At 39.7% G+C, this 17,866-nt stretch overlaps 1 protein-coding gene and 1 pseudogene across 1 annotated transcript; both read left to right on the top strand.

Annotated features, from left to right (window-relative positions):
• Positions 1-1,804: 1,804 nt before the first annotated feature.
• On the top strand, positions 1,805-2,770 carry LOC112806301 (olfactory receptor 56B34-like). The gene is given in 1 exon segment (XM_025848595.1): positions 1,805-2,770. A coding segment is annotated over 1 exon segment (966 nt).
• A 12,827-nt stretch (positions 2,771-15,597) lies between these two features.
• On the top strand, positions 15,598-16,549 carry LOC112806254 (olfactory receptor 56B34-like; annotated as a pseudogene).
• The last annotated feature ends 1,317 nt before the right edge of the window (positions 16,550-17,866 follow it).

The raw sequence follows: 17,866 nt of genomic DNA, 5'->3' as shown, positions 1-17,866 counted from the left end.
TTTGAAAAACATTATTTCATTTAATACTATGAGATAAGTTGCACATAAAAACAAAAGAGAAAATTAGTGAAGAAGCACATAAGTGGAAAATAAATCTTTGAAAATGTCAAAGTTCAAAAAAAAAAAAGAAAATGTCAAAGGTCACTCAACAGTGAAGTGAAAACTGAACCAAAATTGAAATTTCAATTTTTACTTACTCTATTAATACAGATTTTTAAATTAAAATTCCTAATTCAGGATGTGATGAAATGGATGGATGTAGTAACATAAACACAATCCTGAGCAAACTCTGGGTATGTAAAGTACTACAGTGTATCTATGATGCAACATTTCAGTAGACATCAAGAGTGCCTGGGTGGCTCAGTTGGTTGGGCAACTGCCTTCGGCTCAGGTCATGATCCTGAGGTCCCAGGATCGAGTCCCGCATCAGGCTCCCTGCCGCTCAGCAGGGAGTCTGCTTCTCCCTCTGACCCTCCTCCCTCCCATGTGCTCTCTCTCTCATTCTCACTCTCTCAAATAAATAAATAAATAAAATCTTTGAAAAAAAAGGCATTTAAAATACCCATATTCTCATACAGGGGCAGAATAGCTTCTTGAAAAACAATTTGGCAGTATCAATCAAAATCTTTCTTTTTCCATTTCACCCCCCAATTCACTCTTAGAAATTTTCCTATAAACTTATACATATGCCAAAAGATATATGAACAGTACATTTAGTACATCATTTTTTACAGTAACAAAATACTCAAAACAAATTGAATGTCAGAAGTTCTCATTAAATTATCAGATATCCATGTGGTAGAAAATCATGTACTTAACAGTGAGGCATATCTAGTTTGTGATATGGAGCAGTCTCAAGATAATTAAGAAAGAAAAGGAAAGGAAACAAAGATAAAGGGTATGATGAGTATGCTAACATTTGCTTTTGTCTTTTATAAGAAAAATATAGGTAGATTCTTGTTCATGCAAAAACTATCTCTGGAAGAATTCCTAAGAAACTTCAGTTACTGGCTGCCTCTGGGGAAAAGGAAGGGATTTAGGAGACCCAAGCACAGAAGTCTTACTGTCTGTTGTTTATATTTTTTATTTTATTTGACTTTTAACCATGTATATTTATAACACTTAAAATCAAAATATTACTGAAAATAAAATTCTAAGATGGCTATGTTCTTTGTATGTATCACTTTTGTATCATTTTAAAAACTCTACTTAAAGGAAATAATCTGAAAATAAGATAGTGGTGAGTAAAGTATGGTACAGCCAAATTTAGAAATATAAAGCAGTCACCAAAATTAAGATTCTAAATTGCTTTTAATGATACTGGAAAGTTGTGGTTTATTTATTCATCCATGTCATAAATTTTTACTGAGTGCCTATTTTATGTCCTAGAACACAATACTAAAATACAAAGGCAAGATACAACATTATCTTCATATAATGATGTAAACTGCTTAAATATAAGATAGAAAAATGGAAGGAAACCAAATATTAATCTTTGTTATCTGTTGGTAAGAAGATTATTCTTGATATATATATTTGAACATGCTTATTAGATACACAAGTGGTAATGATAAATGGTTATTACAACCTTTATGTTTAGAACAAATTTTGGCTTATTTTATTACTCCCCTGTGGAATATTTCCAGGAGCAAAAAAAAAAAAATGTTGAGGGTTATTCACACATAAAAGAAACTGGATCATTGGTGGGAGTCTGCATTATGAGGACCCTGAGCTGAACTTTCAAATGCAATCTTCTTCCTATTTCAGTTTTATGGACAGACACTGAGAATGGGGCACCTGCACCATGGATCCCTCCACTGGTGTTACCAACAGTTCCAGCCTCCAGATTTCCCAGTTCATCCTCATGGGGCTCCCAGGTATTCACACCTGGCAGCACTGGCTCTCCCTGCCCCTGTCTCTGCTCTACCTCTTAGCTCTTGGTGCCAACATCCTCATCATGATCACCATCCAACGTGAGGTCATGCTGCACGTGCCTATGTAGCATTTTCTGGGCATACTGGCCGTTGTGGACATGGGCCTGGTCGCCACCATCATGCCAAAGATCCTGGCCATCTTCTGGTTTGATGCCAAGGCCATCAGCCTCCCTGAGTGCTTTGCTCAGATCTATGCCATCCACTCTTTTATGGGCATGGAGTCAGGCAACTTCCTCTGCATGGCTGTTGATAGATATGTGGCCATCTGCTACCCCCTTCGGTACCCCTCCATAGTCACCGAGGCTTTCGTGATCAAAGCCACACTGTCCATGGTGCTCAGGAATGGCCTGCTGACCATCCCAGTGCCCATCCTGGCTGCCCAGCGACACTACTGCTCCAGGAATGAAATTGACCACTGCCTGTGCTCTAACTTGGGGGTCACCAGTCTGGCCTGTGATGACATCACTGTGAACAGATTTTACCAGTTGGCCTTGGCATGGGTTATGGTTGGGACTGACATGGGTCTGGTGTTTGCTTCCTATGCTTTGATTATTCGCTCAGTGCTGAGGCTGAACTCTGCTGAAGCAACATCGAAGGCCCTGAGCACCTGCAGCTCCCATCTCATCCTCATTCTCTTTTTCTACACAGCTGTTATTGTTGTGTCTGTCACCCAGCTGGCAGGAAGAGAAGTCCCCATCATCCCTGCTCTCTTCAATGTGCTACACAGTGTCATGCCCCCAGCCTTTAACCCCATGGTATATGCCCTCCAGACCCAGGAGCTGAGAGTGGGCTTCCAGAAGGTGCTTGGTTTGGGTGACAATGTGTCCAGGAAGTGAGCCAACTTTAAAGGGCAGGGTTTTATAACTGGTATTACAGAAAGAGCACAGGCTTTGGAGTGCAACAGCCCTGGGTTAAAATTCCATGTCTCCCAATTGCTAGGAACATCAATTCAAATTAATTCACCTGTTTTGTACAGCATATACTATATGTCAGGCATTGTAAACACTCCACAAATATTAACTCATATAGCTGCATAACAACCTTATGAAACAAGTACAATTGTTATTTATATATTTTGCAGATGAGGCAAGAGAGTTGAGAAATTTGCCCAAGGTCAAATGGGAAGGAAGTTGTGGAGTAAGGTTAGAACACAAGCAGTCAGGCTCCAGTGTCCCTGCTCTTAACACTTTTCTCTCTATTCAACCCTGCTACTAACTTTTAAAAACAGAAATTAAGATGACAAAAAAAAAGGAGGGGGGATGATACCTAACTAAATGAAATTATATATCACTTCTCCATTAATAAAAGAAAATTCCATTTAAAAGTTGGCAGCAATTTTCCTGTCTAATATATGTCAAGAATTTGATAGGAATTATTTTGTCACTTCACAAACTCTTTAACAACTCTTGAGTTAATTTGCATTAAACACTAAGAAGAATATCCCAATCGCTTTTTGTTAACATTCAACATTACTTGAACTTCTCAAGTGAATTAAGAAAATCCCAGGAAGGTGCTGCAGTTCATTGGTAGTATAAAGGTCAGCAATTTCTCTAGAGTAGATCTTTGCCCATAAGAGAAATGATACAAGTTTGTGAACAGAGAAAAGAGAAAGTTGGTAAAATTATTTTTTATTTATTTTAATGCCAGAATATAAACCAGCAAGGGTGGAATTTTAGCTCCCAAGTGACAGGCGAATGAGTTTGGAAAATTCCCCTGACCTAATCACATGGCATTATTGCTGACTTTGGAAAGAAAAGCCTAACATGTGCCAATAAACTTAGAAGCCTCTTCTAGGGTTCCCAGACCCAATTCCAACATGGAGATGGAGGAGAGAGTGTTCCCCACACACACACCCAGCAGCGTGTCTGAGAATTCAACCTAATTCTAACACTATCTACAGGGAAACAGCATCAGATTCCACAGGTTAAGGGTTCAGTCCTACAAGACTGCCTTTACCTCCTGCTTCAGATGCCTATTGCAAGGCCTAGACTGTCCAACCTGTGCTCCTGACCAACCAGATACAGACTGGAGGTTCCAATGACCCTTCCTTGGGTTTCAGACACCTGTCACAAGTCCAGGTTGTTACCTGTACTCTGACAAGACGCAGTGGGGAAAGTGGCAATGTATGTGTTAAGTGATGTGGACAAAAAAGGCAAAAGAAAAAAAAAATTAATCTTCCTGATAACTTACAGCCCATTGACAAGTACTTGGGACAGGCAGTGACCTTCCTCCAGGAACTTAGCTGCCTTGATGTTAATACTTTTCTAGAGGCAAAGGCAACTTTAGCCTGACATTAGCCCAGATCTCCAGGATCCTGTAAGTTTTCTTTAACATATAAAAGGCCTTTGGAAACCCCCTTTCTCTCTATCCCCCAGGATGTATGTTAGCAATCTTCTTCCAAGCATATGGCCCAATGATACACATCTGAAGGGTCTCATTATTCAAGTTTTACTAGACAGTAGTAAATGACCTTTCCCTACAACAGCTAGCTCCTCAAAGTCCTGGAAACCTTGTTTCCAAATTCCCTAGAGACTTATGCTATTCCTCAGCCCCCTCCCAACTTGAAACTATATAATCAGCCACTCCATACAACCCCAATGCAGCTCTTTCTGCCCACAAGTCCTGTCCCCATGCTTTAATAAAACCACCTTTTTTGCACCAAAAACATGTCAAGAATATTTTCTTGACCATTCACTCCTGAACCCCAACTTTTCACATCATTAGGGCACAGAGCTTCCATGCCCTCTCCAGGTACAACACTCTCCCCACATCAACATGTGATCACCAACTGGGAAGAGATTTGAACCCAGTCCTTTTTTATGGGGATTTCATTACATAGTCATGACTGACTAAGTCATTGGCCATTTGTTGACTCAGCCTCCAGTCCCTCTCCCCTCCCCAGAGGTGAGAGTAGGGGGGGTCTGAAAGTTCTAACCCTCTAATCATAAGGTTGGTTCTCCAGGCAAACAGCCCCCCATCCTTAGATTACATAAGGGCTTTCCAAAAGTTACCTCATTAACATAACAAAAGAGACCTTTATCTCCCTTATCACAGGAAATTCCAAGGGCTTTAGGAGCTGTGAGCTGGGAACCATGGATGAAGACCAAATACATAAGAAAAATATATTTTGGTCACTTGCGTGACCAAAATATATATTCCTTACAAATCACAAAACCACAGAGCCCAAGACTGAGAAATTTAGGCCATTAAAATTCAAGGAATTATCTTTCTTTTAACAGAGTGAGTTAGAGGGGCGCCTGGGTGGCTCAGTCGTTAGGCGTCTGCCAGGGTCCTGGGATCGAGTCCCACACATCGGGCTCCCTGCTCCACGAGAGGCCTGCTTCTCCCTCTACCAGCCCCCTGCTTGTGTTCCCTCTATAGCTGCGTCTCTCTGTCAAATAAATAAAATCTTAAAAAAAACCAAAAAACTAAAAAACAGAGTGAGTTAGATAGCAGGCCTCTCTTATATCTATAGACAAGGCAGACTGGACCATGTGCTTTTACCTGTTTTTAACAGTGATCATTGTAGAGGCTGCTTTTAGGCAAACAGCCTTGAGCAATGGAATGTGGAAAGGGCCCACAGCGACCACCTGGCTGAATACAGACAGATCCATCAGTCCACCCACCTCAAAATATCCATAGACCCTAACTGACCAATGGGCTATTTACAATCAAGCACAGTTACCAAAAAGGGGAGAATTCCATACATCACCATACCTCCTCATCCAACCCCTTTAAAAACAGCCCCCATCTGCTGCCTCCTTGCAGACAGCCCCTCTGCGGCTCTCCTGTCCCCTGCTCCCTTGCAGTGTGTTCAATAAACTTCTATCTCCTTTGTTCTGCTTCAGCTGAATTCTTTAACCACCTTGCCACTGGCTTCCTCCCAATCATCACCCAACATTTGGGGGCCCTGATCGGATAGGCACAGACACCCCATTTAGACCACAATCTTGATGAGGGATAGAAGCAGAAAAATGTTCACCTTTAGACTAGAAGGCTGACTGAGAGCCCGCATAGTCCTGATAGGGACTAAATATGCACTAGTTGCTACATTCTTAAAGGGTCTCATGATTGCATATATATTCATCAATAGTTAATAGCAAACTGAATGATAAGCACCAGAGAAATCTCATGGAAGTAGTTTTACAACTAGAAATTCTAAGAAACATTTGTGATCTAATACAACTTTCATGTCCCCTCCCTCTTGAGCACTAAGCATATAACCACCACCTTCATACAGCAAAAAGTGCAGCTCTTTCTGTCCACAGGTCTTGTCCCTGTGCTACTCAAACTCAGAATTTGCACCAAAGTCTCAAGGATTCTTTCTTGACCCTTGCACTTGACTACCCCACAACAATCCAATATATGAAGAACAGAGCATTGACTGCTGATAAACAGTAGTGCACTATTGGACAGGTCAAATTGCCTGTTATTCTTTCCACACAGTGTTTGGATCCTTTGCCATTTCAGGGAGAAAAAAATAAGTCCCAAGAGAAAGATACTAATCTCCTATTCTGGCCATCCAAGAGATTGGATTTCCACTTCCACTAATGGCTAATGCGATAATTCAGACAAAGACTCCTGGTGAGAACAAGTAGAAATGATAGACAAAACACCTTTAAATGGGTAGAGAGAGATTGGAAAACTAACAAATTAATAAAAATTATGTGAGGCTTCCTTTCAACTCCAACTTATAAAGAAAGTTTAAAAGTGTCATTCCCATCCTTAACATCAAGAATTAGCTGGAAAAACAACCACTTTACCTGGACTCATCAGAGAACTGAGGTCACAAGGCTAACTGACTTCCTGGAGTTAGAGGAATACCCTTCCTCTAGGTGGGATATGACTCTAATAACATCTCTTCTCCTGGAGATGAGAACTTTATAATGGAGAATGCTCTGGGATTATTTCACAATGTTAACTTTTCCCCTCCCCCTGCCAGAGCCAGCGGACCCCTTTTGGATCTTTATTGTGAAAATCTGCTGGGATTGCTGGATTTAAAGTGTGGGGCCTGCCTAAGACTGAACCCCCAAATATTTCTCATTCTCATGCTAGACCACACTCATACTCAGGATTTGTCAAAATTACCTTTGAAGTACCTACCAATCTATGCCTTCAGCACCTTCTGCTCCAATTAGCCAGATTCTCTGTATTCACCTGTGTCTACAAATTAGGGTTGTAATTGCAGTTGCCCTGTAATGTCACTTCTTTGATGGGTCTATGAAAAGTCATTGAATTTCCTTTTTTTTCAGCCTTTTTTATTTTAAGGACAGGAGTGAGGATTCAAAGCTCTTTACATGTCAAAAGTTCTCATATTAGATTACAACTAAAGTACAGAATAAGTACGCATGAGTACATACTCATACAAATAAGTGATCTAATAAATAAGTACATAGGGGAGAATAAACAAACTTCTCATGCAGAATATTTCCAATAGTTTATGTAGCTACACCACCCTCAAGTAGGTGGAGCATAATTCCTCACTTCTTAAGCTCATAGTGACTTCTTTTCAAAAACCTGCATTGGCTCTAAGTAGGAAAAGGAAAAAAAAAAGTTTAACCACCAAGACATGTATTTTGGATGCCCAGGTTATAGATTTTTATACCCTCTTCCTCAGTATGCTCTGTCAATTAACTAAATGCTAACAATTTCTCACTAGACCTTTTTTGTTGTTGTTCTTTTTCACATTACCTGCTCAGATTAAGACACTCCATACCCTGGAGAGTGAGTAAAAAGTAAACAGAAACCAGAAGTCATGACCATGGACTGACCAGCACAATGGCATAAAACATTAAAAAGGGAAAACATGCTTCCTTACTGTTAGTAAAAAAGCTGTCAATTAGGATTGTGTTTAGCTGTTTATAAAGGACAATAGAGTATAGTGGTTAGCCAGATTGGGAGTTTATTTATCTCATGACATTCATGTGCACATGCATGCACACACACACAAGGAATCAGGCACTTCAGAGATATTAAAAGAGCTCTACTATGCCATCAAGTAACCAGGCTCTTTCTACTTTCTGCTCTGCCATTCTAAATTATGCTACTATACTCCAAATTCAACTCCATATTCCAGAGAAGAAGGAAGAAATTTAAAAGGAAGCCTCAGTAGACTTTTACTCACATCTGACTGGTCAGAAATGAGTCTGATGTTCATCTCTAGTTGAAGAAAGACTCAAAAGTCAAGTCTTTTAGATTCCCAGGCTCTATGATAGTGGAAAGTTATGCAAAGGTGGGTTTGAATGGGTTCTGAATAAACTAACTCCCAGTAAAAACATAATACACATCACATTCTTTTCATGCAATATTTTTAAAAATTGATAAAGTATTGGGGCGCCTGGGTGGCTCAGTTGGTTTAGCGACTGCCTTCAGCTCAGGTCATGATCCTGGAGTCCCGGGATCGAGTCCCACATCAGGCTCCCTGCTCATTGGGGAGTCTGCTTCTCCCTCTGACCCTCTTCCCTCTCATGCTCTCTATCTCTCATTCTCTCTCTCTCAAATAAATAAATAAAATCTTTAAAAAAATTGATAAAGTATTGGGCCATGAAGAAAGTCTCAAAAATTCCAAAGAGTGAATAAGTTCCAAAGATCTCTGAATAATATGACAAACTCAACACTTACTACAGCTTCCTACTCCCACTCCAAATCCTAGCAATCACTAAGAATATATGCAATAATATATCAATTAATAGCATCAACTAATAACACAAAACAAATGGAGAGCCACTGATGAAACACACATACATATACACACAAATGGGGAAACTCCAAAGATGAAAGGCAATTGTGATGGAATTGTGGAAAAATGAAAGCCCAAATGGTGCATGGTAAATTCAGACTGAGAAATACCTGACTCAGAGAAGCAGGGGACCATGAGAAAACCAACTCAGTGATGAATGAGTAGCATAGGAGAAGTAGCCAGGCAGGTCTCTCCTCCTGCACATATACTCCTGAACCAAGAAATAGGCCAAAAGTCAAGAAACAGTGGTGGGTGTTCCAGAACACTGGAGATTGGGTCATAAAACATAACAGTGACCCACATGACTACAAATGACCATGCCCCATGAAGCATGGGAAATGAGCTCAAGCATAAATCAAGATATTAGCATACCTCACATCTCTCTTAAAACAGGTTCCATGAAACAAATACAGCAACATCCCAAGATTGCCTACTAGAAAGAAAACCAACCAGAGACAAAAATGGCTTGGTCTAAATTTTACACAGGTTTCTTCCTGACTATAAGCCCATGGTCTCCCTTTTCTTTGGGCATTTGCTTCAGAAAACTTGTAAATTCTTTCTTTGCCCCTTTGTCATGTATATAAGTCTTCTAAACTCTTGCCAGTTTTGCCACCTAGGAAATGTCTTTCTCAAGAACCTGGGAACTATCTCCTGAGGTGTAAACATTGAAAAAGATAACACCCCATTTCCCAGTCCCTGTAGAGGGTACCAGCCTAACTTCTAAGGGTGGCATTTGGCAAACACAGATGGCCTAATCACAGACAAAAACATTGGCAATCTCAGGAATAATTCAATGTACTTGACACATCCCATTGATCAACCTCCCTGAAGTACTCCAGTACATTTTCACTTGCTCACCCTAGGGCTTAAACTCTTTTCGCCTGACACCTTACCCCAGCTCAACCCTGCCTTTGTGTTAATGGAACTGAGTATCCAGACAATCTGTACTCTCTACCCCACTGCTGGCAATCATATAAGAATAATATCAACTTTCACTTGCTCATCATGTCCAGTGCAATTTTATTTAACACTAAATACAACCAGACTCTTGAGCAAAATCAACACAAAAGAGTGGCATTAAAGTCAATAAACAAAACTCACACCTAAAGAGATAGGATAAATTCAACATCATCAATCAGAAAAGCTCCTCTCAAGGTAAATTTCTCTGTGCCAGCTCTCTGCTTCAGGATTCCAGGGACTCATGCTTTCACATCCAGAGCTGGTGACAAGTACTGTTACTAGCCCTAGGTAACTACACTATCACTTAGGATCTTACTAGGGACGTCCTTATACTAGTCCCTTTGTAAGTAAAGCCTTCTCAAATTATTCAAATTCAATTAATTTGAATTTTTCTATTCAAATTGTCCTAATTTGAGAAATAATTAGTGCTGGCAAGAATGTGGAGAAAAGGGAACACTTGTGCACTGTTGGTGGGAATGTGACTTGGGAACTGTTAGTGAGAGTGTAAATTGGTACAGCCACTATCAAAAACAGTATGGAGATTCCTCAAAAAATTAAAAATAGAACTATTATATAATTCATCAATTCCATTTCTTGGTATTTACCCAAAGAAAATGAAAACACTAATTCAAAAACGTATATGCACCGCCATATTCATTTCAGCATTATTTGCAATAGCAAAGATATGGAAACAACTTAAATGTCCATCACTGGATGAATGGATAAAGAAGATGCAACACACACACATACAAACACATACACACACACACACACACAGTGAAATACTATTCAGCCATAAAAACTGAAATCTTGCAATTTACCACATGATGGATTTTGAGGGCATTATTCTGAGTGAAATTAGGTCAGACAGAGAAAGACAAATACTATATAATCTCTCTTATATGTAGGATTTAAAAAAAAAAAACAAAAAACAAAAAACAAGCTCACTGATACAGAGAACAGGCAGAGGCAGTACTTGCCAGAGGCAGGAATGGGGTGGTAAAATGTGCAGGAAGGGAGTCAAAATAAAAGTTCATCTATATGTGTGAAACTAGAAGTAGTTTAAGTTAAGAACTGAGTTTTAGAAGACTATGTAAAATATGGAATTGTTTTTATAATACCCTAAAATAAGTAAAATAGTGTTTAGTTTGGAGCCCCTAGGTGGCTCAGTTGGTTAAACTTCTGCCTTCGGCTGGAGTCATGGTCCCAGGGTCCTGGGATCAAGCCCCACATATGGCTCCCTGTTCAGCGTGGGGCCTGTTTCTCCCTCTTCCTCTGCTGCTCCCCTTGCTTGTGCTCTCTCTGGCTCTCTCTCTCTCCCAAATAAATAAATAAAGTCTTTAAAAACAAAAGGAAAGTCATCACAAGAAAAAAAATTTGTAACCATGTATAGTGATGGATGGTAACTGGGTTTTAATTTTAGTGATCATTTCCCAATATATACAAATGTTGAATTATTATGCTGTACACCTGAAACTAATATAATGTTATATGTCAATTATACTTCAATTAAAAAGTTTTTTAAATTATTCTAATTTGAGTGGGCCATCTGTTCCCTCTTAGTACTCTATCTATTGCAATGCTCATCCAATTAGGCAATATGGAAGTCATTAGCAAAAGTAGTTTCAATATAGCAATAGGACAGATTTTTACAGTCATAGGTATAAAGGTGAGAAAGTGAGAGCAATATACAAAGACGACTCTTACAAGAGGCTGAGTCAGTGAAAGGCAGATCCTGGGGATACAGGGTGCGACTGGGAAGTGCCATGGAAAGACTCAGGCTCAAGTGTATGCAGTAGAAATATTTTGTGAAATTCTCAGTCCTTGGAATCTTTAAATACTGAGGTGGAAGATTCAGGAGAGTGGAAGACTGTGGACACAGGATAAGGAGGATACAGCCCCTTCTGCTCAATCACTTGGTTTGAATGTACAAACATGCTCCAACACCAGTGGTACATTACAAAACAATTGGAGGATAACCAGATTTCACCTTTGCCTTAGTGCAATCCCAACACAGAAAACTGCATCAAGCTGAGAGTGAGTGTTCTAGGATATACCACACACACACACACACACACACACACACACACACACTCCTAACACCAACCAGCTACCTTCCCTGTACAGTAGGGAGTCTGCTTGAGATGGTCCCTCTCCCCTTATCTCTCCCCAGACTCGCTCACTCTCTTTCAATCTCTCTCAAATAAATAAATAAATAAAAGAAACTCTAGGGGAAAAAATTCCACTAATAAAACTTCAAATATAGGGTATTTTTTTTAAAGTTTGAAATGTTGGGATGACTGGGTGGCTCAGTCAGTTAAGCGTCTGCCTTCGGCTCAGGTCCTGATCCCAGGGTCCTGGGATAAAGTCCCACATTGGGCTCCTTGCTTGGCAGGAAGCCTGCTTCTCCCTCTGCTTGTGCTCTCTCTCTCTGACAAAGAAATAAAATCTTTAAAATAAATAAATAAATAAATAAATAAATAAATAAATAAATAAATAAGTTTGAAATGTTGAGACATATAAATGATAACTTTTAGTGACAGATGTAAATGAAAATTTAAGTAAGAGACAAATCAAATTGCTGAATAAAAAGGGAAAAAACTTTAATTAAAAATAGAACTACCAGGGGCGCCTGGGTGGCTCAGTCGTTAAGCATTTGCCTTCGGCTCAGGTCATGATCCTGGGGTCCTGGGATCGAGCCCCGCATCGGGCTCCCTGCTCCGCAGGAGGCCTGCTTCTCCCTCTCCCACTCCCCCTGCTTGTGTTCCCTCTCTCACTGTGTCTCTCTCTGTCAAATAAATAAAATTAAAAAAAAAATAGAACTACCATATGATCTATCAATTCCACTTTGGGTATTTAACCAAGAAAATAAAAACAGTAATTCAAAAATGCATATATACCCCCATGTTTATTTCAACATTATTTACAATAGCCATGATATGGAATGTTTTAATTTTTATAAATTAGTTTTCATATTTCATAGGATCCAAATTAAATTTGGATATTTTTGAAATCAACAAAAGAATTTAAGGTGTTGCTGGCAATCTAAACATAAGAGTTTTAAAATTTTAAATGTAAAATATTAAGTAGAAAAAAGATCTATTACATGTCAAACTGATGTGGGGAACAAAGGCAAAAGAAAAAATTTAAATTTCCTTACAACTTACAGCCCATTGACAAGTCCTTTGGATGGGCAGAGTGATCTTTGTCTAGGAACTCAACTGCCTTGATGTTAATACTTTGCCAAGGGCAAAAGACAATCTTAGCTTAACATTATCCCGACCTCCAGGATCCTGTAAGTCTATTATTACATATAAAAATTCCTTTGGGCTTTGGTCTTTTGGCTCAGAGGAGGCAAAAGTGCAACTGTCTTCAGTCATCCCGAATCCAGGTTCATCAGACACCAGCCGCCTCTACCATGCCACCCAAGTTCGACTCCAATGAGATCAAAGTCATATTCCTGAGGTGCACCAGTGACAAAGTTGGTGCCACGTCTGCCCTGGCCCACTGGGTCTGTCTCCAAACAAGGTTGGTGATGACATCACCAAGGTAACTGGTGATTGGAAGGGTCTGAGGATGACAGTGAAACTGACCATTCAGAACAGACAGGTCCACGTTGAATCAGTACCTTCTGCCTCAGTCCTAATTATCAAAGCCTGCAAGAACCACCAAGAGACAGAATGAAGCAGAAAAACATGAAGCACAGTGAAAATATCACTTTTGATGAGAGTGTCAATATTGCTTGACAGATGCAGTGCTGATTTTTAGCCAGAGAACTCTCTGGAACCATTAAAGAGATCCTGGGGACTGCCCAGTCTGTGGGCCGCAATGTTGATGGCCACCACCCTCAGGACATCATAGACGGCATCAATAGTGGTGCAATGCCCCACTAGTTAAGAATTACAAAGGAAAACATTTCAATAAAGGATTATTTGACAACCAGAAAAAAAATTCCTTTAGAAACCTCCTTTATTTCTACCCCCCAAGATATAGGTTAGCAATCATCCTCCAAGCATATGGCCCACTGATACACATCTGAAGAGTCTCATAACTAAGGTTTTATTAGACAGTAATAAATGACCTTTTCCTAACAGTAGCTAGCCCCTCAAGGTCCTAGGAACCTTATTTCTAAAATTCAGACTTACACTATCCCTAAACCCCTCCCTACTTGAAAATATATAATCTGCTACCCTTCACAACTCCAATGCAGCTGCCCATGGGTACTGTCCCCATGCTTTAATAAAACAACACTTTTGCACCGAAGACGTCTCAAAAATTCTTTCTTGACAGTTCACTCCAAACCCCAGCATTTCCACATCAAAACCTCTTAGAAATCTAGAGAAGTTTTGCTCACTAGGATAATACCACAATGCACAGATAGAAAAATGGAACAGAATAAATAGACCTAGTGCATATAAAAACTTACTGCACACAAAAGGAGGCATCAGTAGTCAATGGGAAAAGAAACTAAAACTGTTGTTTTACTCTTTGAAGAAAAATAAAATAATACAAATATATTCTTCCCACTGTAGATCAAAATCTATTCAAGATAAATGAGTTACATTTTTTGTAATGAACCATTAAAAACCGGGGGGGGGGGGGGAAATGTAATGAGAATAATAATCAAAATTCTGAATTGAAGATGATTTTCTAATTCACTCAAGGTATACTGCCTATTTTCCCTTGCTGTTAAAATAACTTGAAAATGTTCTATAGTGCAGCGCCTGGGTGGCTCAGTCAGATAAGTGTCTGCCTTCCACTCAGGTCATGATCCTGGGTCTTGGGATCAAGCCCAGCATCAGGCTTCCTGCTCAGCGGGAAGCCTGCTTCTCCCTCTCCCTCTGCCTGCCACTCCGCCTACTTGTGCTCTCTATCTGTCTGTGAAATAAATAAATAAATAAAATCTTAAAAAAAAAAAAAAGAAAGAAATAAAATGTTCTATAGCCATGCAAGATTTGAATAAAAATAAAGACCTCACAAATGGGAAGGTACTGTTATGAAAATTTAATATGGTGAACATTGATTTCACTTAAGTATAAATATCTAAATATTTGTGTTAAAATATCTATAGCAATTATGGTAATTAAATCTAGTACACGTTAAAATTAATTTAAGGAAATACATGGTATTATGTATTTTTAAAATATGTTCTTGGAAAGTCCTACTAAAATCTGGAAGTGGTAGGAAAGTTGTTACTGATTTAATCATCTTACATCTCTCAGTCTTAAAAAAAAATCAATAAATTGAAAAATACAAGTTTTATTGTTTTCAATTTAACTTTTATAATCAAAAATGGAAAAAGGGTTATACCTTAAAAGAACCATTTTTATTAAGCCATCAGCAATAGTTTAACAAAATTTGCATAGCAGCTAAATACAGAATACTAAGATTTTAGCTCCAGTGCATTTATCATTTAAAACTGTAACCTCAAGTAAATCACTTAACTTCTGTGAACTTCAATTTCCTCAAATTTGAAAAAGGACTCTTTCAAAGGAGTTTTTGTGACATCTAAACCCTATCCAAAACAAAACCATTATGATAATTCCTGTTTGGATTTTTTGTTCTTCCTTGGAAGACCTCCAAGAAGGGCTGTATCTATTCTGTCCCTAGTGTTTACCTCCTGAGAAATCAGAATATTTATGACTGTGTCTCCTGCTTTGTCTACATCTTCTTGCTCCATATAGAAAAATGTCATTGAGTGACATGAAGCCTGCAACTGAGTCCCCTCTGACTTTGTTCTTCTGTAATCTTCCTTTTAGGGCTTATTTTGGCCATCTCAGTTACTCTCTTCTGAACATTTCCCAGAGACAAGAGACATGGTGTAATATCATGATGAAAGGGACTATGAGTGAATCTTAGATCTTTAAATTAAATCTGAATCTCAGCTAAACAGTTAACCAAGCTTCCTTCTTGTTTCACTCTATGTATAGACAGACACTATCAATTAATTCAGATGCCCAAGATATGGATATCTCCCAGAATGCACCCAACAGCTCAAGATTTCAAGTGTCTCAGTTCATCCTGATGGGGCTCCCAGGCATTCACTGATGGCAGCACTGGCTCTCCCTGTCCCTGGCTCTGATATACCTTTTCGCTCTTAGTGCCAACATTCTCATTGTGATCACTGTTCACCATGAGCATAACCTGCATCAGCCGATGTATCAATTCCTTAGTATCCTGGCTATAGTAGACATGGGCCTAGCCACCACCATCATGCCCAAGATTCTGGCCATCTTCTGGTTTGATGTCAAGCCTCCCTGAGTGTTTTACTCAAATTTATGCTGTTCACTGTTTTATTAGCATGGAGTCAGGCATCTTCCTCTGCATAGCTATGGATAGATATGTAGCCATCTGCCACCCACTTCAATACTCCTCCATAATTACTGAAGCTTTTGTGGTAAAAGCCACAGTGTTCATGGTGCTTAGGAATGGACTGTTGACCATCCCAGTGCCTGTACTGGCTTCCCAGAGACACTACTGCTCCAGGAATGAAATTGAGCACTGCATGTGCTCCAACCCAGGGGTCACCAGCTTGGCCTGTGATGATATTACCATTAATAGGTTTTATCAGTTGGCTTTAGCATGGGTCCTTGATGGAAGTGACAGGGTTCTAGTCTTTATTTCCTATGTTCTGATCTTTCGCTCCATGCTGAGGCTGAACTCTACTGAGGCAATAGTCAAGACTCTGAGCAACTGCAGCTCCCATCTCATCCTCATCTTCTTCTTCTACACAACCATTGTGGTAGTGTCTGTAGCCCATCTGGCAGGAAAAGAAGTTCCCATCTTCCCTGTTCTTCTAAATGTGCTCAACATTATCATCCCACAAACCCTCAACCCAATGGTATATGCTCTTAGGGCCCAGGAGCTCAGACTAGGCTTCCAGAGGGTGTTTGGGTTAGATAAGAATGTGTCCTAAAAATGACATAAATTTAAAGAATGTGATATGTCATATTACAAAAGAGCACACGTTTTGAAAACCAACAGACCCAGGCTGCAGTCCAATTTCCCTCTTTCATTAGGAAATATAATTTTTTAGATAACACATGAACAAAAATTCACACTGTCTAGAAATAAAAATATTGCAAACAAAATAAATATGAGAGGTAGTTCCTGCCTAAGAGGAACTATATACTTTGTTTTTTTGTTTGTTTTGTTTTCTTTTTAATTTTTTTGTTATGTTAATCACCATACATTACATCATTAGTTTTTGATGTAGTGTTCCATGATTCATTGTTTGTGCATAACACCCAGTGCTCCACGCAGAACGTGCCCTCTTTAATACCCATCACCAGGCTAACCCATCCCCCCAACCCCCCCTCCCCTCTAGAACCCTCAGTTTGTTTTTCAGAGTCCATCATCTCTCATGGTTCGTCTCCCCCTCCGATTTACTCCCCTTCATTCTGCCCCTCCTGCTATCTTCTTCTTCTTTTTTTTTCTTAACATATATTGCATTATTTGTTTCAGAGGTACAGATCTGTGATTCAACAGTCTTGCACAATTCACAGTTCTCACCATAGCACATACCCTCCCCAGTGTCTATCACCCAGCCACACCATCCCTCCCCCCCCCCCACCACTCCAGCAACCCTCAGTTTGTTTCCTGAGATTAAGAATTCCTCATATCAGTGAGGTCATATGATACATGATTTTCTCTGATTGACTTATTTCACTCAGCATAATACCCTCCAGTTCCATCCACATCGTTGCAAATGGCAAGATTTCATTCCCTTTGATAGCAGCATAATATTCTATTGTGTATATATACCACCTCTTCTTTATCCATTCATCTGTTGATGGACATCTTGGCTCTTTCCACAGTTGGGCTATTGTGGACATTGCTGCTATAAACATGGGGGTGCACGTACCCCTTCGGGTCCCTACATTTGTATCTTTGGGGTAAATACCCAGTAGTGCAATTGCTGGATCGTATGGTAGCTATATTTTCAACTGTTTGAGGAACCTCCATACTGTTTTCCAGAGGGGTTGCACCAGCTTGCATTCCCACCAACAGTGTAGGAGGGTTCCCCTTTCTCCACATCCCCGCCAACATCTGTCGTTCCCTGACTTGTTAATTTTAGCCATTCTGACTGGTGTGAGGGGATATCTCATTGAGGTTTTGATTTGGATTTCCCTGATGCCGAGCGATGTTGAGCACTTTTTCATGTGTTTGTTGGCCATTTGGATGTCTTCTTTGGAAAAATGTCTGTTCATGTCTTCTGCCCCTTTCTTGATTG

The sequence above is a fragment of the Callorhinus ursinus genome, unplaced genomic scaffold (genome assembly GCF_003265705.2).
Source record: "Callorhinus ursinus isolate GAN/ISIS: 27379988/994484 unplaced genomic scaffold, GSC_fseal_2.0 scaffold49, whole genome shotgun sequence".
NCBI lineage: Eukaryota > Metazoa > Chordata > Mammalia > Carnivora > Otariidae > Callorhinus > Callorhinus ursinus.
Note: the sequence above shows the minus strand (reverse complement) of the source record. Positions and strands in the feature narration are given on the sequence as shown.